The sequence below is a fragment of the Vigna unguiculata genome, chromosome 7 (genome assembly GCF_004118075.2).
Source record: "Vigna unguiculata cultivar IT97K-499-35 chromosome 7, ASM411807v1, whole genome shotgun sequence".
Taxonomy (NCBI): Eukaryota; Viridiplantae; Streptophyta; class Magnoliopsida; order Fabales; family Fabaceae; genus Vigna; species Vigna unguiculata.
In genome coordinates this window covers 6,878,005-6,903,511 of record NC_040285.1, presented here as the reverse complement: position 1 = coordinate 6,903,511, position 25,507 = coordinate 6,878,005, and the positions used below count along the sequence as shown (strand labels likewise).

The 25,507-nt window shown below is 31.4% G+C and overlaps 2 protein-coding genes across 4 annotated transcripts; both read left to right on the top strand.

Moving 5' to 3' along the window:
* The first annotated feature begins 347 nt into the window (after window positions 1-347).
* On the top strand, window positions 348-5,203 carry LOC114189468 (glycinol 4-dimethylallyltransferase-like). Its single transcript, XM_028078031.1, has 12 exons — window positions 348-435; window positions 571-860; window positions 1,299-1,382; window positions 1,483-1,557; window positions 2,302-2,385; window positions 2,479-2,568; window positions 2,647-2,748; window positions 2,834-2,929; window positions 3,024-3,095; window positions 3,184-3,282; window positions 4,700-4,804; window positions 4,910-5,203. The coding sequence occupies exons 1-12, from the start codon at window positions 378-380 to the stop codon at window positions 4,949-4,951; spliced, it is 1,197 nt and encodes a 398-aa protein (XP_027933832.1). The 5' UTR covers window positions 348-377; the 3' UTR covers window positions 4,952-5,203.
* A 3,628-nt stretch (window positions 5,204-8,831) lies between these two features.
* On the top strand, window positions 8,832-13,758 carry LOC114189465 (glycinol 4-dimethylallyltransferase-like). 3 transcript variants are annotated; one of them, XM_028078027.1, is made up of 13 exons: window positions 8,832-8,963; window positions 9,060-9,110; window positions 10,490-10,776; window positions 10,904-10,987; window positions 11,086-11,160; window positions 11,502-11,585; window positions 11,681-11,770; window positions 11,862-11,963; window positions 12,129-12,224; window positions 12,317-12,388; window positions 12,461-12,559; window positions 13,248-13,352; window positions 13,468-13,758. In XM_028078027.1, exons 1-13 carry the CDS (start codon window positions 8,912-8,914, stop codon window positions 13,507-13,509), a joined length of 1,239 nt encoding a protein of 412 aa, XP_027933828.1. In that variant the 5' UTR covers window positions 8,832-8,911; the 3' UTR covers window positions 13,510-13,758. The 3 variants fall into 3 exon arrangements, with proteins under 3 accessions (XP_027933828.1, XP_027933827.1, XP_027933829.1); XM_028078026.1 differs by having other exon boundaries at window positions 9,042-9,110; XM_028078028.1 differs by lacking the exon at window positions 12,461-12,559 and having other exon boundaries at window positions 9,042-9,110.
* Window positions 13,759-25,507: the final 11,749 nt, after the last annotated feature.

Below are 25,507 nucleotides of genomic sequence, written 5' to 3'. Positions count from 1 at the left end.
TCCAACCTTATAACACATCTATCACTAATGGGGTTTTCTGTAGCTTTGAATATACATTACAAAAATCCATGTAATTAACATAGTCTTTCCAAACCTTTACGTTGTAACTTTATTAAAATCTAAACTACGAAATCCAGATATAAAAGTGTTTTAAATCTTTGTTATGCATGACCGTGGTGATTGATTTGATTATTTTACAAATTTTCTCCTGTAAAATGTTGACTATGTGTGTCGTGTTCAATTTCTATGCACCAATCAAATTTTATGTCTCCCTAAGAAAAAATCAAACTTAAAGGAGTTCTTTTGCCTATAAAATCTCCCATTCCTCTCTTCTCTTCTACTGTGATATATCTACGTTCTTATCTGTGTGAGTTTCCATGGCTATGGCTAGGGGACATGTTATATCTTCTCCTAACGTCTCTCCAGTGACAAGTGGTACCTACATTCACTATGTTCTTCTAATTTCGTTCATTTTTCATGTTATAATACCTATTCCTTCAATTTGGTTTGCTTTCTGAGTATCTCACTCTAACACCTTCAATTTGTTGTGCATGCTACAACTTTGAACAGTAGGTAAATTAGGTTGTCGTGGATCAAAAGCTTCTCAGCAGAAAATAAAAACTAAAATACAGTATAGTCCTTTGAGGTTTCAACAATCACCTTTTAATCATCATTACAAATGCATTGAAAGAGGAGCAACATATGAAGAAAGCAATAAAAATTATGTTGTGAAAGCCGTCACTGTGCCATCTTCTGAATCAGAATCTGAAGCTTCCAACTCCAAGAACATTGTGGAGTCTGTCAAAAATTTTATTGCCGTTTTGTATGAATTTATTTACCCTTACGCATTGTACGGTCAGGTAAGTACAAACTTTTCCATTATCCTCAGTAATCAAAAGTTATGGTCAATACTAAGTTTTGTTGCTTTGTATTAAGAGTAATGATATTTTGATTATTAAATTTTGACAACTTTATCTTATAATATGAAGTGTCATTTTTTAAATGGTTTTTGAATATTGATAATGAGAAAAGAAAATGGAAAACCACTTAAAATATGACACTTAATTTCTGACTCACCATAAAGTGAGTCGGGTTGGGTTCATTCATTTTCAATCCGGTTTGTGGTGAGCCAACCCGTGTGAGCCGAGTTGGCTCACTTTGACATATCTACACTTAAGATTGTAAGAGAAAGTTATCAAAATTTAATAGTCAAAAAGTCATTTTTCTTGTATTAAATATCTATTTGGATAATTAATATTTTCTTGTTGTTTTAAATTAACTTAATCTGTATTTTACAGGCATCAGCTGCAATTTCTGCGTCTCTCGTTGCAATAGAAAAACTATCAGATATATCTCCATTGTTTATTATTGGTTTGTTGCAGGTGAGACTCCAGAAATATTGTTTTTTTAAAAGACAATTTAAAATTACCCTTTAACTTCAATAATAGTCATTCCTTTGAGTTGTTTTTTCGAATGTTTCAGGCTGTGTTACCTCACTCTTTTGTGGTTCTTTACATTAATGGAGTGAATCAATTGTTTGACTTTGAAATAGATAAGGTATGAAACTTACTACGAATAAAACATTTTGGATCATTAAATAATGTATTTCTTTATTTGTTTCTTTTATATACTTTGTATATGTTCTATTAAAAAATATAATAAAAAATTGTTGTTGTATAAGATTGATCAATATTCAGAAACATATAACGTCACAGGTACATCAATTTGAATAATTTATATAATATTTACATTCAAACTCTTTTTCATAATTGAGGTTTATCGACGTACTCCTACTTTCTTTTTAATGGGAGCATCACCAAAGTACAGCCCCAAAATATGACCAAAAACCTAACTATTTTTCTTTTTTTTATCAGAAAAAAATGAAATTAAATTAAAAAGAACACTTAAGGAGTGCTCTAACTCTTATACAAAACAACATAACAACATGAACAAAAAGATGCTCTGACCTAGTTTCACACTCCGATAAACAGAATTTCTAGCCATAACCTAACTATTTTTCTTACTTTAAATCTATTTTATATATCACCGAATTAATTAAAATAATTGAAAATATATAGTTGGATGTTTGGAACAGTTTTTTTAATGTACTTCAACCTTGAAAATGGTGAGAATACTTTACAAGTCCCTTTATAGTTTCTTGAAATAATTCCTTTATAATTTGGAATCTGAATTACTATATCCTTTAATAGGATGGTGAAAACATGTAACTTTTTACGAGATTTAATTATTCGTATGGTACATATTTGTTAAAAGTAATTTATGTTACATGTTTTATTGCAGATAAACAAACCATATCTTCCATTGGCTGCTGGCAAAATATCCTTCAGAAGTTGCGCCATTATTGTTGCCTTATCTGCAATTTTGGTGCCATATAGATCCATCACTTTTTATAATAAAAGATTTTAAGATGAGCTTCATATACAAAAATAAGAGTTACTGTTTTATTCTGTTTTACAGGGTTTAGGGCTTAATTTGATGATAGGTTCTCCGCCATTGATTTGGAACTTTGTGTTGTGCGTTACAATATGGACTTGCTATTCTGTGAATGTGAGTTCTTTCTAATTGCATTTAAACAGTGTATTATGTTTTAAGATATAAGTATTCTTATATATATATTTTCTGCAGTTGCCTTTCTTACGATGGAAGCAATATCCGGTGATGGCATCATTACTTATATTTGTTTGTTGGGCATATATATTTCCAATTACATACTTCTTTCATGTGCAGGTTCTGTTCTATCACTCTTTGCCTTTTATATACATCTTAGTTTTGAATAAACATCTTCCTGCTAATTGATGTAACAAATGTTCAGACCTTTGTGTTCAAGAGACCAGTTGTGTTTACAAGATCATTGATTGTTTCTCTGCTGTTCTTGAGTATCTACACTACTGGTTTAGCATTAGCCAAGGTAAATGTCTTTATTTTCTCAGGACATATGTATTCATTTTCCAACATCAGGCTTTTGATCCAATAATCTAAAACCTTGTACTGGATTTGTGTAGGATATACCTGACGTAGAAGGAGATATAAAACATGGAATTGATTCTTTCGCAGCACGTTTAGGCCAGAAAAAAGTATGTTTCGTAAATTCAATGTTTTATTTTTTATTTTTTGGTTATACCCTCTTATAACATTTGATTGATTATTGTAAATATTTGATAGGTATTTTGGATTTGTGTTTTCCTTTTTGAAATGGCATTTGGAGTTGCCTTCTTGGCTGGAGCATCATCTTCATCTCCCTTTTTGATTAAAATTGCCACGGTAACATATTTTTATTATGTGTATATATATAGGTTGGAATTTTGTTTGGTATGCAGAATTTATTTGTTTTTTTTATCCTCAAAGGGGGGTTTGATTTTGATGAACAAAGTCTTATAATAATACACTGTTTTGTTTGGGTATATTCTTTTAAAGTAAATGTTCTCTTTGTAATAAACTAAGCATATTTTTACTTGTTTTGTATATTTGTCTAATATGTTTTACTATTAAAAATAAGATTTTTTTTATATTTTAAAAAGTAAATTCTATCTACTTCTTTAAGATTTTTTCTTAATGTCTTATCTTAAAAATAATTATTTTAAATTCAAAAAAAAAAAAACTAGTTGAATGGTTAAACTATTTTTTTAAGTGATGTGTACACTAACTTTTAAAGTATCACGAATTATAGTGTAATGACCGAGTTGTCACCATTATGTGTCTTTATGTATTTTGTTTTGTATGATGTTGTGACTTTTTTGTTGTGAGATTCTTGGTTGTGGTTTTTTGCATGATTGTAAAATAATGTGGACGATCCATTGAAGACCACAAAATCTATAATGAAAAGAATTGAGACTATGTTTGATTAAAGTATACATATGTATGGAGAACTCTTTGAATAGATGCTTTTAGCATTGTTATAGAAAACAAACTATAATATAAAGTTTAGTCTTCAATGAGATTGTTATCATGATAATGTTTTTTGCAGTATCATTTAGAGAATTAGAGAAGGAATGGTATATTGTTGTCATTTGTCTTTTTTTTTGTATATATTACATTATGTATGAGTTGGGACAACCCAATTATCCCTATTCAATATTTTTTTTTTGCTGATTAAAAAAAATAATTAGGATTAGGGTTCAATTATTAATAAAACAAAAAATAGTTTTTTTTTTGTGACAATTTTTCTCACTAATACTAATAACATGTAACTGTTTTAAGTATTCTATTTTTCTTTCATATCATTTCTACAATCTTTAAACTTCTAAGTATGATCGGTATATGCTACATCGAACAAGTGAGAGTGCGTTATCGATAGAAAAATAGACTAAAAAAGAAAATGTAAAAACAAATGCTATATAAGCTGAAAAGTTCAAAGAGTGAACACATTTCTTTTTCCTTTTTGAACCTCTCCCTCCACACATACGAAGTTTCTTAGAGTTCAACAAACATCCCTAATGTTTAACATTACTTGCTCATGATATGCCATATATCTGTATTTATATAAACAAAAATTTCTCTAGAAAAGTTGTCTTTATTGTGTAGATTATTCCAACTTTTTAATTTCGATGTGAAGGATAAATATTTATCTTTAAAATAAGCAATATTTTAGGTTTATTGTTTCTTACATGTGATTATAAATGAATATAAAGTTATTTAAACTTTTAACAATGTTTAAAACTGAATCTATGGTATGTTTTAGTGTCTAGGAAATGTTGTTCTTGGTTCAATTCTGTGGTACCGGACCAAATACGTAGACGTGACAAATCCAGCTTCCACTAGATCCTTCTATTCATTTATATGGAAGGTAATTCTAATCTTAAACATTGTTGCCATTCCAGTAGTTCAATATCCAGATTAAATTTAAAGGAAACAGTTATCTAACAAAGTACTTATGTGTTTGTTTCTGCAGTTGTTGATGGGGTCTTACGTTCTCCTGCCTTTAATTAGATAAAGTGTCACTCAAGATTAAACCAAGTTTTCAACACATGCAATAGAATTACATAGACCTTTCGCATCTAAATTTATTGAAGAAATAAAAATTACACATATATGTGTTCCTCTAGATATGATGAGTTTTGTATCACTGAGTTTTTTTTTTTTCTTTTTTCTTAATTGTGTGATGATTTTCAGTATCTGTATCCAACTTTATCTCTATAGCCACATCTTTCATTAAAGGAATAAGAAAATAGAAGCAACTTGTTATTATAAGATTATCCTATATAGTAAATGAGCTTTTTTCTTCTGCAAAGTGTCATTTTAGGAATACACTCAATAAAAAATCATCAATATGCGTCACAGAAACATAAGTCTTTCGTTGTATATGTTTGTATATGTTAGGTTCACAAGAATAAGAACAAAAAATAAGAACAATATTCACCACACGAATGTTGGGTATTAACTGCCATTAATTAGAGTCCTAACCCATAATAAAATGAAATATAAAGAATAGAGTAGGAGAAGTCCGACCTAAACCAACATAAAAAACAATAATAACAACATTAAATATTTTGTAATCAAACTGATGTTACATGGTAATTTTTTATTAATATAAGTGTCTGTCTGGTCGGCACAAAGTAGAGGATATAAATAATCATGAATATACATATATTGATTATCATATTTGCATCGTAGCAGAAGATTATGGAATCTTTTGTGACATTTTCAAAAGGCGTTTTGAATGGTTCTAAAAGGAAAATACAAAGAAGTTCACATTGACTACAATATGGGAACCACTAAGTTCCGCCGGTGCTATGCACTATGTTTTATTTTGTTGGAAATTTGTATGTTTCTTATGTTTGAATCATCTATTTCCTTCTTTTTTGTAGTATAAAAGTTACATACATTAGTTTTTGCTAGGGATGACAAAATAAGTTAAGTTTGACGCATCAATCCCTTAACCCATTAAATAAAAGGTGGACTAAATCAAAATTTTGAATATATCAACGAGTATGAATTCAGCCCGTCAACCCCATTGGGTCGAAGGATAGGTTGACCGCGGGCTTGCCCGTAATCTATAACTGATTTAGAAATGGGCTGACCCGTATGGTCGTATCATTATTTTTCTATAATTTCATTTCATCATCAACTCAACTCAGAAATGCAAGACAAGCAACAACTCGACAGTAAAATCGTGACCCAACCCAGGAGGAAGAAGGCGAGTGGCGGTCACCGACGGAGACAAAATTCACAACCTTGGTGGCCAGCCATTGACGACAATGACCCAAGTTTGTTCGACGGAAACCCACGGCAACCTTGGTCTCCACGGCAGGAACATGTATCGCCGGCATCAACTTCTATCGTCGGGTCTCAACACAAGCACCTCATGCAAAATGCCTTTATTGCAAAAAAAAAAAATCATGCATGAAGAACTCTACCATTGTTGATTTTCTTAAGTTTTAAAGTAAATTATTGTATTTCTATTAATTAGCTAAACAAAAGATGGAAGAAGTTTTATTTTATAAATACACTCAATAAAAAATCATCTCCCTAATATGCGTTACAAAAGCATAAGTCTTTTATTGATGTTTGTATATGTTTGGTACAAAAGAATAAGAACAACAAAAAAACAATATTCACTATACAGGAATGTTGGATATTATTAGGTGCCATTAAATTAAAGGAAAATGATACGTTGTTTTTTAACAACTTCTCTCACTACTAGATGTCGCAGTGAAAGAGTATTTTTTTTTTTTCTAAATTCCACATGAGCCATAGTTTTGAAAGAAGCGCGCGAGAGAAGGGAGGTTTTGGTGTTGGTATTTTGAGTGGAGAGCAGTTACTTTGTTTTGCAAAAACTATTCTTATTTCTGATATGTTCTATTTCATTATCAAAGTTATAATGGTTAACTCTCTTCTTCTCTTACTAACAGTGAAATATTAGTATAATAAATAGTATTTTTTCATCTAATGAATTTTTGTAAATTTATTTTTGTATGAATATAGAAGGAAAAAGGAAAAATTATGTCTTACATGTTTTTTATGACAATTACTTAATGGTGACTTGATTATCATATATTGCTTTTTTAATAATTATGTTTTTCAATTTTTAATTAAATTTTGATAAATTATTTTTATTTTTAAACTTAAAAAAGTCATAGAACTTTTCTTGTTTTTATCTTCACGATATATTTCCTTTCTATCATTCTTAAAAAAATTTACTTATGTGATACTAAAGATTCAATTGTTGAGTTAAAGAGATATTTTTTAATATTCAAATAATTATGTGTGTAGTGTAGGTGAGATTTTTCATATTAATTACCTCTTTAAAATATATATAAATTTTAAATATATTATTTTGATTCCTCTAAAAATTATGGTCAAGCTATTGAATCTAACGATCTATATATAATATAAAATAAATTTGCAAAAAATAACTGGATATCTAACGCACTTCCATAAATCAACCTTTCCACTAGATTAAGCAAGGGAAAATTTATTTTTCACAGTAAGTTGTTTATTATCATTCCAAAATAGAACTATCTTCTTTGCAATAATTTACCTAAAAACCTTAACACCGAATCAACATCATATAGTTGAGTGTTTGTGGTTATTTATGTTAATGGAGTGAATCAATTGTTTGACTTTGAAATAGATATATAAGGTATGAAACTTTCAAACTCTTCTCATATTTGAGATTTACTTACGTACTCCTCCTTTTTCTTATCTTAAACTACAGCATTCAAACTTTGACCAAAACCTAACTATTTTTCTTATTTTAAATCTATTTTAGATTTACCGAATTAATCAAAATATATAATTGAGAATATAGTCGGATGTTTACATGTTTTATTGCATATAAACAAACCATAACTTCCTTCTGCTGGGAATCCTTCGGAAATTGTGCCTTTATTGTTGCCTTATAGATCCATCACTTTTTAGAATAAAAGATTTTAAGATGAGCTTCATAGAAAACTTTTGGGGAATAGATAATACTTCCTGCGTGAAATTTAGAAATTCATATAAAATTTCTTATAAGTTGTTTTGTGAAATATATTCGCAGCAATTTTCTTTAAAAAATAATTTAATTTATAAAACAGCAAATATTTTTTTTCTACAAATTTAAATTTGCAAGTAATTCTTTTACGTATTTTAAATTCGTAAATAATTTTTTATAAAAAGAAAAATGACAAGTAATCTTTCTTGCGAAAATAAAGTTATACATATATTTTTTCTACTAATACACAAGAATTCTTTTATAGTAATTTTTTCAAAATATATAATTACTATTTGAGGTCTAGATATTTTATTCTTTATATATTTTTTAAATATAATTTTATTCAATTTAAATTTTAAATATTGATATATTTTACATTTTATTTAAATAAATTAATTTTTTAGTAACAATGATAAATTGAATTTGACTATAATAATAAATAAATAAAATATACAAATAAAAACCATTATTATGAGGTATGAATAAAGATAAATGTTAGAAAATTTGGTTCTAACAGTTGACATCCTTTTTTTAATATACACTGAATAGACGGAAATTAAAAGAATAATTGAAGTGTTCACAAACATCTTGAATGATATTTCTCCTTAAGAATTTTATATATTTCTCTTTAAGAAAAATCAAATTTCATTGACTCTTGTACAGGGTATGTCTACGTTCTTATCTGTTTTACAGAGTTTAGTGTTATTTCTTCCACATTATAAAAGTCTTTTAAATTTTTCTTACACGTCACTGTTAGTTTGATTATTTCACAATTTTTTGCCTAGAAAATGTTGACTATGTGCGTGGTGTATCAATTTCTATATGTGCCAATCAAATTTTATCTCTCGCTAAGAAAAATCAATTTTTTTTTTTGCCTATAAAATCTGTCATTCCTCTCTTCTCATCTACAGGACAAGGTACTGTACGTTCTTATCTGTTCTATAGAGTTTGGTGTTACTCTCTGTGTGGTTAGTTTCCATGGCTAGGCTACATCTTATATCTTCTCCTAACGTCTCTTCACTCACAACTGGTACTTATATATACTCACTCTCTTCATAATTTCCTTCATTTTTCTCTGCAAACTTATTTTCTGAGTAATATGTGGAAGCATGCTTCGTAATTGTAGGTTCAAATCTTTGGGCCAGGAAACTCTCCTTCAACACTGTTTACTTTCAAAGTATGTCTCATCACTTATACCTTATTCCTTCAACTAACCTTTATCATGGCTAATTATTTTATTAACTTTCTGATGACTATCTCACTTTTTCCATCTTTTTGTTCATTTATACACTACACCATTTTGTAATTTAAACAACTTAAAAATGATGCCTAAAATAAAAAAAAAAAAATCTTAAGTATAGATAAAGATTTTACCACGGTTTTTTCCTAAAGCAAAGTTTTGAAAATCATTACCTATAACATAATCTTTCACTGGAAATTGAACTCTTGACATTTGCTTTAATACCAATTGTTGGATTGAACTTTTATCATTAAGTCAAAAACTTTAGCTAATAGTTAAAGTTTAACTCTTTTTTCTTAAGATTGTAGCAAGCCAAAGTGTCATGATTTTATTGTGATTTGGTCCAGCTATCCTTCACCACAAGATAATTAATCCATTTTACAATAATTTAAAAAATCACATGATGATAATTTAAAAATATTTAAAGTTAAATTATCACAATTTTAAAAATATGGTCTAAAGTAGTCACATTTTAACAATTGTTACCTATAATTATCAATATTTTCTACCTTATTGCTTAAAATAAATAGACAACACTTTTTTGTATATTCTCTAGGTTTAAGGTAAATAAAACTCACTACATAATAAAAAAAAAATTGTGGCTTATTTCTATCTTATATAATGGTTTCCTTATCGTTGCCATGCCAATATTGTCTAATCTATAAATATGAAGAAGATTCATAATGTATAATATAACTAATAAAGAAACAACATAAGAAAATTGTTATAATTTTATTATTTTGTCCACATATTTTATGGACAACTTAAAAAAAATGTTACTTAAATGATTAATGATTTATAAAACGTGAGTTTTAATAATTTTAAGTCACAATTATAGTGAATATTTCTATTTTTAGACAGTACTGAGGATACTTTTATACCACAGTGTGATTTAAATTAAAAAATGGTGCAGTGATATTAATTGAAATGTGTTATAATATTAAAAAATTCACATGTTGATGGAAACTTAAACTTTACACTAGTCTTAATAATTGGATGTAATAGTGGACTTATTATTTGGTTAGCTCTCTGAGTATCTCTCTAACAACTTTTTGTACATCTATTAGGTGACACTGACGTTAAATACTTTTTTGTAGTATATATATTTGTGTTAGACGGCCTTCAAAAGCTGACACTTACGTTAAATACTTTTTTTAAGATATATATATGTGTAAAGTGAAACTTGACTTTTATAATAGTCATTAGAAAATAATAAAAGTCAATTTCTCATCTTATTCTTACTTATTATATATTTTGCAAACCATTTCTATTCAACAAGTTACTTGATGTCATTCTATTTCAACTTTGAACACTAGGTACATTAGGTTGTCATGGATCAAAAGCTTCTAAGCACAATATAAAAGGTCAAATACAGTATAATCCTTTGAGGTTTCAACAATCAGCTTTTAATCATAACTACAAAAGCATTGAAAGAGGAGCAACATTTGAAGAAACCAATAAAATTTATGTTGTGAAAGCCGACTCTGTTGCATCTTCTGAGTTAGAATCTGAAGCTTCCAACTCCAAAAGCATTGTGGACTCTGTCAAAAGTTTTATGGCCGTTTTGTACGAATTTATTTACCCTTACGCATTATTTGCTCAGGTAAGTACAAACTTTTCCATCATTCTCAATATTCAAAAGTTATGGTCAATTTTTCCTTTGTATTAAATACCTATTTGTACAACTAATACCGTTGCTATTTTAAATTAACTTAATCTGTATTTTACAGACATCAGCTTCAACTTCTGCGTCTCTGCTTGCAGTACAAAAACTATCAGATATATCTCCATTGTTTTTTATTGGTTTGTTGCAGGTGACACTCCAAATATATTGTTTTTCTGAAACAGTTTAAAATTACCCGTTAACTTCAATAAAATTCATTCTTTTGAGTTGTTTTTTCGAATGTTTCAGGCTGTGTCAACTCTCTCTTTTATGCTTCTTTATGTTAGCGGAGTGAATCAATTGTTTGACTTTGAAATAGATAAGGTATTATGAATAAAATACTATGGATCATTGATGAGTTATTTCTTTATTTATTTGTTTTATATACTTGTATATATTCCGTTAAAAAATACAATCAAAAATTATTGTTGTATAAGATTGATCTAAAGTTAAATATTGAGAAACATGTATAAAGACTAAGTTTACGCAAGAACGTCACATGCACATCAATTTGAACAATTTATATAATTTTGATTCGGAAGTCTTCCATTAATTAATTACCGTATCCTTTGATAGGATAGTGAAAGCATGTAACTTTTTATGTATAGTTTACAAACCTTTTGGATGTTTCTTAGAACTAATCAATGTTACATGTTTTATTGCAGATAAACAAACCATATCTTCCATTGGCTGCTGGCAAATTATCCTTCAGAAATTGTGTCTTTATTGTTGCCTTATCTGCAATTTTGGTGCCATATAGATCCATCACTTTTTAGAATAAAGGATTTTATGATGAGCTGAATTCATAGAAAAATGAGAGTTACTATTTTATTCTGTTTTACAGGGTTTAGGGATTAACTTGATGATAGGTTCTCCTGCATTGATTTGGAACTTTGTGTTGAGCGTTACATTATGGACTTGCTATTCTGTCAATGTAAGTTCTTTTCAATTTCATTTAAAGTGTTTATTATGTTTTAAGGTATAAGTAATGGTGCATTGATTATTCTTATATATATATTCTGCAGTTGCCTTTCTTACGATGGAAGAAAAATGCTGTACAGACATCATTACTCATGTTTTTTTGTTGGACATTTTTAATTCCATTTACATACTTCCTTCATATGCAGGTATGCCCTATCACTAATCTTTGCCTCTTATAGATGTTAGTTTTGAATAACCATGTTTTAACTTAATTATTATGACTTTCAAAGAATAATAACAAATCAACCATTTGAATCCACCGATCAGAAATGGATTTATTAAATTACTAATTGTTTGTAACAAATGTTCAGACGTTTGTGTTGAAGAGGCCACTTGTGTTTACAAGATCATTCATTGTTTCTCTCCTGTTCATGAGTTTCTATTCTATTGGTTTAGCATTATCCAAGGTAAATGTCTTTATTTTCTCAGGACATGTATTAATTTCCAACATCAAGATTTTTGGTCCAATAATGTAAAATCTTGTGTTGGATTTGTGTAGGATATACCTGACGTAGAAGGAGATATAAAACATGGCGTTGCTTCTTTCGCAGCACGTTTAGGCCAGAAAAAAGTATATATGTTTCTTACATTAAATGTTTTCTTTTTTTGTTATGACACTTGACTGATTCTAACTCTTTGATAGGTATTTTGGATTTGTGTTTTCCTTTTTGAAATGGCATTTGGAGTTGCCTTTTTGGCAGCAGCATCATCTTCATCGCCCTTTTGGATTAAATTTGTCACGGTAACATATTTTTATTTGTTTTTTTTCCTCAACATGGAGAATGATTTTGATGAACAAAGTCTTATAATAATACGCTGTTTTGGCAGAGAATATTCTTTTAATAAGTTCATCTACATATGTCATAACAAGTTTTAAAATATGTAATTGGTCTACTTATCATGGCTAGTGTCCTTCATCCGTCATAATAAGTAGTCATTATATCTATTTTTGCACTAGTGAAATAACAGTGTAATTGTTTTATGTATTCTATTTTTTTTTTTTTCATCCGATAAGGGAGACTTCGTTATTGATAGCAAAATAGTCTAAAAATGAAAAATAAAAGGTAAAATCAAATGATATTTGAGCTGAAAAGTTCATAGAGTGAAACCATTTTTTTTTCCCTTTTAAATCTCTCTGTTCATACAAAGTTTCTTGGAGTTCAACAAACATCCCTAATGTTTAACATTTCTTGGTAATGATATGCCATATATCTTTATTTAGATAAACAAAAGATTTCTCTAGAAATGTTTTTTGTCTTTATGGTGCAGATTATTCCTACTTTTTAATCTCGACGTGAAGGGTACAACTGATCTTTAAAATAAGCAATATTTTAGTACAAGCATAGGTTTATTGTTTTTTACATATCATTATAAATGAAGTTATTTAAACTTATGAAGAAAATTTAAACATAATATGTGCTATGTTTTAGTGTCTGGGAAATGTTGTTCTTGGTTCAATTCTGTGGTACCAGACCAAATACGTAGACGTGACAGATCCAGCTTCTGGTAGATCCTTCTATTCATTGAACTGGAAGGTAATAATTCTTCTTATAAAGATTGTTTAGCATTTGAATAGTTCAATATCAATTTTATTATAATTAAGGAAAGAGTTATCTAATTACATAAGTACTTATGAGTTTGTTTTTGCAGTTGTTGATGGGCTCATACGTTCTCCTGCCTTTAATTAGATAAGGTGTCACTCAAGATTAAACCAAGTTTTCAACACATGCAACAGAAATACACCCTTCGCATCTAAATTTATTGAGGCAAAAAAAATTACACATATATGTGTTCCTCTAGATATGATGAGTTTTGTATCACTGAGGTTTTTTTTTTCTTTTTTCTTAATTGTGTGATGATTTTCAGTATGTATATCGAACTTTATCTCTATAGCCACATCTTTCAATAAAGGAATAAGAAAATAGAAGCAACTTGTTATTATAAGATTATCCTATGAGGTTTTTTCTGCTTTAGCTCAGATTTTAGGTATTATTCAAGCTGCTCTAAGCAACAAAACTACTAAATTTGTATAATTTGTAAGTGATTAAAAAACAATTTTGCCACCTTCTCGATTGGATCCCCTCCTTAATTTCGTTGTTAATTTTGGTGTTGAATTAGGATGATTATTGTTTAAATCTAATAAAAGTGAACTGGTGTAATTTCCACTCCTAGATGGATTTGAATCTATTATAATAAAAAATAATAATATTAAATAATCATATATTTCAAACTCTAAAATTTGAAAGAGCACAATTTCAATAAATAGAATCTTAAAATTATAAATAACAAAATTACATGATATATTAATAATTGAATCACGATTAATCACAACCAACTAATAGAACCAATTAAAACACTTAGATCGATCAGAACCTTGTTTAGCTTTTATAAGACTCATAAGTCTTAAAACACATATAGCATAATCCTAAAGTGGCTTAAATCCACCAACATTACACATCATACAACAGTTTTCTTTAAGGTTTAGCCTAACAATTTAAGATCTTATAAATTAGAGTTGTAAAAAACATTATCGTCTAATAACAATGCACATAGTAAAGATTTTGTATTTAATATTGTATTACATTGATGTTTTAATCATTCTCACCAAGTCAATTTTTGCAGGCTTAGAGTTTGTTAAATTTGTTTTCTTACAATTCTCTAAATATTCTATATTAATACACGAAACATTCCTCACTCCTCTTATGTTGAATGACCATACTTTACACTCCACGTTGCATATCACTCATCTATGAGTTGTTTTATAACCATTGGTCAAGTATAAAATGAAGAAGAAAACCTAGTTTATATTTATACACTCATAAGTGATATAGAATTACACTTTAATAGACTAGCTAAATAATTGTATTATATTATTATTTTAATTTAAAAAAGTACATAACGTTACGCTAGAAGAAGAAAGACTAAATACATTTAGATACTTACGTAATGTTATTTTAACAGGCCTAAATTCTCTTTTAACTTTTATTTTCGTCGTTTTTATTGAGTTTTATTTTCGTCGTTTTTATTCCATAGCTAAAATATGAGTAGCTAAATAGCTAGGAGGTTGTTCCCTCGCTATTATCCATGATTTTCCTAGCTAATTCCTAGTTAATCCATAAAATTTATCCCTAACTAATCCCTGGCTAATCCCTAACAAATTTCTCCCTAACTAATTCCTAGCTGATCCCTAGCAAATTGATCCTTAACTAATCTCTAGCTAATCCATAGCAAATTTATCTCTAGCTAATCCTTGGCTAATCCCTAACAAATTTCTCCGTAGCTAATCCCTAACTGATCCCTAGCAAATTTATTCCTAGCTAATCGTTAGATGATCCCTAGCAAATTTATCCCTAGTTAATCCCTGGCTGATCCCTAACAAATTTATCCCTAGCTGATCCCTAGCAAATTTATCCCTTGTTGATTCCTAGTTGATCTCTAGCAAATTTATCCTTAGCTAATCCCTAATTAATCCATAGCAAATTTATCCTTAGTTGATTCCTAATTGATCCATACTATATTATAATAATTATCCCTAGCACCCTAACTCATTCGTATTTACGTTGTATAAATATACCAAAATATTCCATGTTCTTATTTATTTAAATGCATTTAAAAAATATAATGGTAAACAAAAAAATATAATATATCTTGCAAGACATTTGGATGAAATATGTGAAATTTCCCTGTATTCAAAATACTTAGTCATATACATAAAACGTAAACTTTTAACATTACAATTTCAAGATACATGATCAAAACAAAAGTTGACCAATAGTCACGACTCTTTATTAGATAAGACTTATGCCTTGGAGAATTAATGCATCAGCTAGAACTTGGTTAGCTGCTAGTGAAGGATGGAACTATCCTAAAACACATACTGGGTGGCATTAGACACCAGTGCAGGAAAGACTTGCTGTCGCGGTTATTTTGGTCATTTGGCCTCGGTTTAAGACATGAGGCATATGCAGTCGAGGCAAAAATGGTCATCTTTTTGCCTCGATTCTCAATCGAGGCATATCCCATCATTACTGCCTCGGTTCTGATGGCAACCGAGGCGTAATATACATTAAAAATTAAAAAAAAAGTTGCAGAAATCATCTTTCTCTCATCTTCTCTGACCTTCCACTCAGCCTTCCATACCATCTTCACGACACGAATGACGTCGGAGCTGTGCTGGCGGAGCAAATCGAGAAGCGCAACCACGGGCAGATCGAGAATGGCACAGTACCTTCGAACCACCATTGGCATAGGTTCGTTCCCGCACTCACGAAACAAACCAGTTCTTCGCCAAAATCTTGTTGCAGCAAGACAAAACGAACCCAGCAATCAAGAACGCGCCATGGATTTTTCCACGCAGACGAACTACTACGAACCTAGCCAACACACGTCTACCACGCCAGAAAACTCAATGCTACAACATTTGAACCAAGCCATCACGAACCCTAATCGCGAGATTCACTACATAGCAATGCATCCATCAAATCTTCATAACCACCGCAACCAAAGTCACGAACACAACATCACGAACCCATTTAGAATGCAACGCTTTAGCCACTCCATTGCTGCACTTCCCTAATGAAACTTATAGGATCGAAGAGAGAAATATGAGAGTTAGGGTTTTTGCGCACCAGAGGAAGGAGATTGACTGTTTCTGGTTTTGAAGATTTTTATCCCACCTTCTGCCTCGGTTCGATTGAAAACCGAGGCATGTCACCATCTTCTGCCTTGAGTCCTAACACTTGAAACCCTAGAGTCCGAAAAAAAAAAGAAAAAAAATTTGCTAACACTTTACTGCCTCGGGTCAGTAGCAACCGAGAAATAAACTGACTTTACTGCCTCGGGTTAATAACAACTTAGGCATAAACTAGCTTTATTGTCTCGGGTCAATTACAACCGAGGCATAAAACATTGCATAAATTACAAAACTGCCACTGCATGTTTATATGCCTCGTTTCCGCTATAACCGAGGCATAAAGCTCAAGTTAAAAAGTCCAAAATGCACTAGTGAGAGCAAGTTCTAGGTGACTTTTGATTACACAACAACGATGTTGTCTCCACATTCCCGGTTCCACATCAACCTGCAAAACATCATTATTAGCATCCAAGAATAACATCCTTGATGTACGGAACAATAAACACATTAATTAGCATAATATAGTTGGGGTAGTTTCAATTCAAGTTTGTTAGTTGGCCATTGAATGGTGCCAAACAATAGGTTAATTATGGCTATAAAAAACTTGCAAAGGAGGACCTTGTTATCATGTTCAATGAGGCAACCGACTACCTCTTAATAGTTTTGCATGTTGTAATCATGAAAGTTTGGCCTCAACAACTCCTAATATTTAAAATTAAAGGCACAGTTTTAATATTTAAGCTATTATAATAATAGTATTTTCACAAAGATAAAGGATTGGTGCAAATGTGTGGTCTTTTAAAGTCTGGAGATCCTCAGTAATTAGATGTTTTCTGCAGAGAGGGTTTGCTTGCACAAGTTGTTCTTGAGGCCTGGTAGTGAGTGGTAGAGTAAATAGTATACAACTAGTACAATAATTTTGTAGAAAATAGAAGTCATACAACTAGTATAAAACCATTAATACGTGATTAATTATGAACCATATCAACTTCGGAACTAAATTCATGTATTACATAATAAACAGAGTCCAAAAGCTTATATAACAATCTGCTTCCTTAGATCAACTAATGCTTAGTCAAGATAGAACCACATTTTCTTTTTCTCAATGTAAGCATGAAATTTACCTTAAAAATCTAGTAAAAGTCATTATATTTAAAATAACAAGTCATAACTTATAAGTACTAACTATCAAACACTTTCAGTCTAAAGGATTATACATACTAAATCAACTTGAATAGAGTGTTAGGTAATCCACAAAACTATACCAATCCCTATATAGTTACAACTAAGACAATAGAATCAAACCATCCATCAGAAAATTGCAACGCTATCTTTAATAACATGAGAAACATTGTGAGATTTGAGGAGAAAATAAGGTGGTTTTCTTGGCATGAAAGTAAACAGGTATGATTCTTTAAGCATTTACCATTTTTGAATTCTGATATGCAATCTTCCCACAGCTGGTACATATAGCTCTGAATCTTTCTTCTCCTTCAGGTATTCCAAGCTTCGTTGGACTACCACACCACTAACAGAACTTAACGTTTTGAACATCTCCCTACATTGCAATGGAACATGACAATAAGACCAATAGCTATAAGATAAGAGAAACTTTATGGTACCATCTGAAATTTAAGGATTCTGGTATTATTGAAAAACACATTAATTATCAGTTTAGCTTTCTGAGATTATGCAGAGGTAAATCTTGCAAAATCATGCATCATAAACTATGAGTAAAGAATATTAAGAATTAATGTTGTGTGAGAGTAGAGAAAATGCTTTTAAAATTCTTACAGAACTAACTACAACTAAGTTTAACTATAAGAAAAATAACATTAGAAATTCAGTTAAAATAAAATAAATTAAGAAATAAATAAATTAAGAAGACCAGTTTAGCTTCAATTTCATGGCTTGATTTAACTCTTGTACAATATGATGATGTGAGATAACAAATATGACGTTAAAAGAACAAAATGTGATCTTAATAAAAAAAAATAAGAAAAAAAATTCACTTCATTCCTTTTATTTGGATTCCATACTCAAACAACAGAAGTTTGCAATTATAAATATATCCAAAGTGAGAGTTTACCTACTGATAGTGATTTTTCGTAATAGTATTGTTTCCAAAAGGCACATGATTTATATATAAAAAACAATCATAATGTTCATAAATGCTTTTAAGAACATTTATTAAGAAGTTTCTGGATGCATTAAAGGAAAGGTTTTGATTCTTTGACAGACTCTATTCAACAAAAGTGAGTCTGATAGTAGCTACCTCACCCATTTGATTTTGATTAAGAGGCAATTACTAAAACTAATGTGAACATGATCAAGATCCAGTGTAATGTCAACCATAAGATTAACATAAATACTAGGTTGAATTCATGATGAGGGGAATATGCTACTGCCAATGTCTATCAAACTAAAATGGAAGGTGGCGGCGCATCATACTAAATATAGTCTCTCGTTGGAATGTGATCAAATGTATTACTATATTCATAACTAATTTGAATATTATTTTATATCACGATTGATAATTAAAGATATAATTACTATTTTTTTGTATATTACATATATTTAAATGGATTATGATAGCTTCGGTAAAAATTGATGGAAGTAACCCTACATTACCTTTAACCAAAATAGAGGTTGTCATCAATTTGGGGTTCATACTGTTCTTCTTTTCTGGTTGATTAGCCAAATGGCAACAACACTTTCTGTCGGCATTATATCCACAATAAGAAATAACCCCTCTACAATCTCCACATGGCACCTTCAGAAAAACCCTTATCACTTTCTCTTACCACGTCAAACATGATTTATTCTCTTCTTATATCGCATCTTCTTAACCCAATGCCATATTCATTCACCAATAATCAATTAGTACAAATAGGCGATACTTATTTTTGTCACTGCAAAATCCACTGTAGTTCTTCTTGAGTTCTTGTCAAATGACTAATTTCTCGTTGTTGATATTTCTTCTATCTCTTTCACTTTCAGTTGCTTTAGCAGCTGATACCAGTGCTCTCCAAGATTTCTGTGTGGCAGACCCTAAAGGGCAAGGTTAGCATATACATCCAACCAGACACTAACTAATTTGAAAACACGAATGATTACAAACTACTATTTAAAATGATTACAAACTAAGAACTCTGCTACAATGATTACAAAACTAAGAACTCAAGAAAAGGAACAAATGATTACATGTTGCTGGCAAAGGGAACGAGATCAATGTTTGCCCTAATCCCTCGATCTGGTGTCGTTCACATAGTAATGGCAACAACACTGCCTCCTTCACTTCAATGAAACGCAACAGTGTTGCCTCCTCCGTTCAAATACAAAATTTCGGCAACTCCGGAATCGTCTCAATCACAATCTACCAAACAACAACAAGAACAACCAATTGATTAATCAATTACTGCTTTACTTCGATGAAACCCAAGAACGTGAAGATAGAAGCATATGTAACCTGCTCTAAGGAACTAAACTCGATGTCGTTGATGTAGTCAAGCTCTCTCCAAGCTCTCTTTGAAGCTTCTCTTCACTCTCTTGTACGCTCTCCACACTTTCTTTCAATTTTTCAATTCATTTGACAGGCCCAACACTTCACAATTTTGACACACAAAAAAAAAAAGATTAAGCTTTCAAGGTTTTAAATCACTTCTAATATTATTTATGTAATATTCAATGTTATTTTTTTTATAAGTAAGTATTTATGTAATTATTTTCTTTATATAGATATTAAAAAGTTATAAATTAATATCGATAATTATTTATGAAAAACTTAATTTATGTAAATATAAAAAAATTGCATACTAATATTAATAATTATTTATAAAAAATTAATTATTAATTGAAACTAATTAGATATTTCTAATAGTATGTAACAATATAAATTAATTAATATTTTTATTTAAATTAAATTAACATATAAAGATATAATAAAATTATTAATTTATATAATAATAAAACATATTTTTAACAATTTGTTAAAATATTCATAGCTTATGAAATTTGCATAATACATCTATAGTTTTATTTTTTAATTTCATTAGAGCGAGAATACTTTGAATATTATTTACTTATTAACACAAATTTTATTCTTTTGTCATGGATTTGTGGAAAAAAATTTCATAATTAAATAAACTTGAATTTTAATGAGAGAATAATCATAAAATGATTTACCTCTTTCAAAACATAGTAAATTAGTTTTAAATTTGCTACAATTTATTTTTGTCGCTAGTCCTTCACTAAAAAGTGAAAGATATTTTTCCTAGCTAATTTTCCTCGCAAATTAACTATGGTAATTTTTTGTCACTAATCCCCCGCTAAATAGTGAGAGGTATTTTTCCTAGCTAATTTATCTCGCAAATTAGCTACGAAACCTTGTTGTCACTAATCCCTCGCTAAATAGCGAGACATTAGTGAGAAATATTTTCTCTTGCTAATTTTCCTCGTAAATTAGCTACAAAACTTTTTTTGGTCGCTGATCCCTTGCTAAATAGTGAGAAATATTTTCCCTCATTAATTTCCCTCACAAATTAGCTACAAAATTTTTTGTCACTAATCCCTCGCTAAATAGCGAGAAATTAGTAAGAAATACTTTCCCTCGCTAATTTCCCTCGCAAATTACCTATTTTGTTGTAGTGGCATAGGGTTTTTCCTCTCCTCTCACTACAAGAAATCTGCTAATTACCGACAGATATTTATTCGTTGGTAAGTATAATTTACCAATGGATTTAGTGACGGATCTCAAGTGGGAAAATACCGACCGATATTTCTATCGATAATAACACAAGAGACATTTGGCAATGGATTTATCTGTCGGTAATACCACAAGGGACATTTGGCTACAGTTTACCAACGGATTAATCCGTCGATAAGTTCGCGGATTAAACTTAAAATAATCAGATGAAACCCATTCCCCCATATTGTAAAACTCAGTTTGTCTCCTCCAAACGCATAGCTGAAATCGCGTCGCTACTGTTGGCGCCATTGCTGCCACTCCAAATCGCCGTCATGTGACTCCCAATCATCGCCGTAACGGCCTTCTTCCAGTAACGTTGTCGTTGCCCTCTCCCCATTGCAAAACTCAATTTTTCTCCTCTAAACACATCACTGAAGTTGTCTCTACTATTGCTACCCATTGCTGTTGCTACTACCGTTGTCGTGCCATTCCCAATCACCACTGTGACGACCTCCTTTCGGTAACGTTTTCGCTAGCTTGAGTTTGACTTCCCGGATCTGCTCTGACATCGAAAGAGAAGCAAGGTAAGGGGTTTTGTTGTTCGAGCAATCATCTAACCTTTTAATTCATCCTTACCAATCATTTTTTTTCTGATAGTTGCTTCCATTTTTGTGGCGAGAGGAATTCGAATTGGGCTTCCGCGTGAGTGGGGATTTTTGCGTAGAAGGGGTTGTTGTGGAAGGAGGATGCTCTGTTTGGTGTTGCACCGACCATTGAGGCGCTTTGGCCATCAAGGCGGTCTGACCGTGGGGGGAACCTACTGGCTTTGGTGTTGTTGGGCTGTCGTGAAGGTAACACCCATTTTCCTTTAATTTTTCTTCCTACTGTAGTGCATCTGAATTGAATGATAAAACATGTTGGTGTTGATTTGAAGCTTAATTTTATGATAATTATCATCACCAATCTTTAATAATTGTTTAGGTAGACTTCATTTTAACTAACCAATGTAAAAGTCCATATTTTACACATATTTTTGTATGAAAAGGGTTGTGGCTAATTGATATGTGATCTAAACCTTTGACCCAAAGGGTGAAAAAGAAAAAGAAGAATGCAGATGCAATGATCCAATCTACATATAGGTTTATTGAGGATGTAATAATTACAATATACTTATATATTGAGATATAGAAATTGGTTCTGTGTTATTGAAACACTACCCCCACATGAGTTAGTGGAAGAATTTTCAACTAGACTCTCATAGGTCAGATTTGAGTAAGGGTCATGTGTTGTTGCATTAGAGCATAATGACGATGCTAATAAGGAAGACATCATTAGGACACAATGTTGGGTTGACGTTGTCGGCGGAAAAAATAAAGGAAGACTTTATGGCACTAGAGAACTTGGCAAAGGTTACAATGTTGGAAGAGATATCCACAAACAACAAGCATCTTTTTCCAACAATGTTGAGGAGGCCGTGAAACTGACTCACGCAACGACTAGAAGAACATGACCAGGCTTATGAAAATTTGAGAAGTCAGTTTCAAAGCTTCCAAAATCTAGTCATGGCCTTTCTACCTGTTGATGCCCACACTCGTCTTCAACAACAATAGTCCAGCCCAACACCACCCTAGCAACAACTGACTGCAGTCCAACCCACTCCGGTCCAGTCCACCGTAGTCCAGCCACAGACTGAGCAACAAGAAGACCCTATAGAAGAAAATCATTCAAATGATTATGTAGAGTATTAGGACTTTTTTCTATATTGAGTTTGTTACTTATGTATACTTTTACATTAGTTAAACATAACCTATGAGATTGTGATTGATAGATGTTTATCTTTATTTCACTTTTATATGCAGAATCTTAGAATATTTATGCATGGGTGATGTATGTATAAGATACCTGTTTGAATTGGCTAGGGATAATTATAAGATTGACAGGTCTGATTGTATTTATGAGATTGCAGGTTTGATAAATTTTGTGGACTGTGCAAATACAAAATGCACTGGAAAATGGTTTTGAAATTACTGACGGATTATTCCGTCGACAATGCATCGGAAAATGCTGCGCCAATCTCATGTATTTACCGACGGATTCTGCCATCGGAAATTATTGGCGGATCCTTTCGTCAAAAATTATTGAATCATGCTGTTGGAAATTACCGACGGATAATGCTGTCGGTAATTAACGAAAGACATTATCTGTCGGTAAATATTAGCTACGACCCTTTTATCGACGGATTTCAGCCCATCGAAAATCCATAAAAAAATTAGATTACCGATGGATATTTGTTGTTATCGACGGATCTCGGTCATCGGTAATATCTATTTTTTTTGTAATGTCTACTCTAGGTCTGGACCTAGACGATCCACTGACCTTCTGCTACTGTTGACTTTGTTGAGCCTCCACCTCAGCCTTCATCTGCTCCATAACACGAGCTCTCTCCACCAAAGCTGTGAAGTCCTTGATGGAGAGTGGTGCCACCATCAATCTGATGTCTCCTCGAAGGCCATTCTCAAAATTCTTGCATCGCCACTCCTCATCTAGTGGCATGGTGTAGAAGCGCCCCAAATGCTTGAACCTCTCAGCATACTCAGCCACCGACTTGTCTCCCTAGGTCAATTGAAGGAACTCTACCTCCTTAGCGTATCTCACGCTATCAGGAAAGTATTCAGACAAAAACTTCCTTTTGAAGGCCTCACAGGGGATCTGTTCATGTTTCTCTTCCATGACCAACCTCATGTTGGCCCACAATGCTTAGCCTCCCTTGTGAGTGTAGACAGTGAAAAGCAAGTTTGCTCTCATCCAAGCACCTCTTGGAATCAAAGATGCACTCCATATCTTTCATCCATTGGTCCACCTGATTGGGACTTATCTTGCCATCAAACTTGGTCGGCTGATGTTTCAAGAAATCCTCCAAGCTCCATTCAGGGGGTGGAGGTTGGGGGTGAGGATCGTACACTAGAGCACCAATCATATTCTCCTACAACTGATGGAGGAACATCACATGATTATAATATAAAAGAGCACACGACATGAAGCATACACGTACTAACTATTACAATTATCCAAAATATACTTGGAATGAAAGTTAAGGCACAAAACAATGGCCACTAACAGAACATAAAAGTTAATAGTACGCAAAAGAACTGCCCAAAGAGCAGAGAATTAAAACAATTATTGTTCTTCCAAAAAGGGGCTCAGTAATGAGCCAACACCAAAGCATGATTCATCTAAATCGTAGCACTCCCATCATCCTGATGACCGCCAGGGGTTTCTGCATTTGCTCATACAATCTAATTGATGATCATCGCAAAAGGGAAAAACAAAAGGCATACACCAAACAAACAAGGTAAGCTAGAGTAAAATTTTTTTTAATCATGTTACAGGGCAAATAAAAGCTAAATCAGATTAAAATCATATAAAGCAGTAAACACCCAAATCATGTGAAGGCAAACAAATACAGGACTCTTTGACCCGATTATCCGTATCATACTCTTGATATAGAATTCTAAAGGAAGTATGCACTTGTCCTGGTTTCTAAACTCTACAGAGTCTAGACGCAAGGGGTTATCACCCAATCACACACATGGTTAATCCTCTAATGTCTTAGGCCCAATATGTCCCAAGACTAGGACCTCCTACCACTCTCACCACATAAATCATTTTGCTCTATGTGAGTGTGAACGATTATTAGAGTTCAGGATACCTTCCTTTATCTAGACATCTCTTATATCAAGGTATGCACTAACCACCATCACCAAGAGTTTCCCTTTAAACTCTTTTACCAATAATCTCCACATGTCATCTCAATCATTCACTAATGCATAATGGATTTTTTACAATGCTCTATATGCCTCGGTTCACCTGCAATCAAGGTATATAAAAATGCGGTGGCACTTTTATAATTTTTTCGAATTTTTATGCCTCGGTTGTACTTAGAACTGAGGCATAAACCCCCCAAAATTTTTATTTTTTTCACTGCATTGATATTTTTAAATTGGTGGTTGACTTTTATGTCTCGAGTCACATCTAATCGAGACAGATAGATGTTTATGCCTTAGGTCTATTTTAATCGAGGCATATTTGATTGCTTTTCGAGTGGAATATGCCTCAGGTCACATCTAACCGAAACAGATAGATGTTTATACCTCAGTTTAAAATCAATCGAGGCAATAAGCCTTCTTAGGGTTTAAAAGAAATCACATCAATGTTCGTCTTCTTCGTGTAGAGTAACGTTCATTTTTCTTTCTTCCATTTTCGAATGCCATTGTTGGAAAATGCAAAGGTTCCTTCTTCCACGTAGCTACAATTTCGCCTCTCCCACTACAAGAAATATGCTAATTACCGACGAACCAATACCGACGGAT

Excerpts from the sequence above, each read along its gene's own strand:
- LOC114189465 (XM_028078026.1), top strand. The coding sequence starts at position 8,912 with ATGGCTAGGCTACATCTTATATCTTCTCCTAACGTCTCTTCACTCACA. Across the intron at positions 8,964-9,041 it reads CGTCTCTTCACTCACAACTG|CATGCTTCGTAATTGTAGGT; the intron begins GTACTTATATAT and ends AATATGTGGAAG. Across the intron at positions 11,161-11,501 it reads TTGACTTTGAAATAGATAAG|ATAAACAAACCATATCTTCC; the intron begins GTATTATGAATA and ends GTTTTATTGCAG.
- LOC114189468 (XM_028078031.1), top strand. The coding sequence starts at position 378 with ATGGCTATGGCTAGGGGACATGTTATATCTTCTCCTAACGTCTCTCCA. Across the intron at positions 861-1,298 it reads CTTACGCATTGTACGGTCAG|GCATCAGCTGCAATTTCTGC; the intron begins GTAAGTACAAAC and ends TGTATTTTACAG. Across the intron at positions 2,749-2,833 it reads CATACTTCTTTCATGTGCAG|ACCTTTGTGTTCAAGAGACC; the intron begins GTTCTGTTCTAT and ends ACAAATGTTCAG.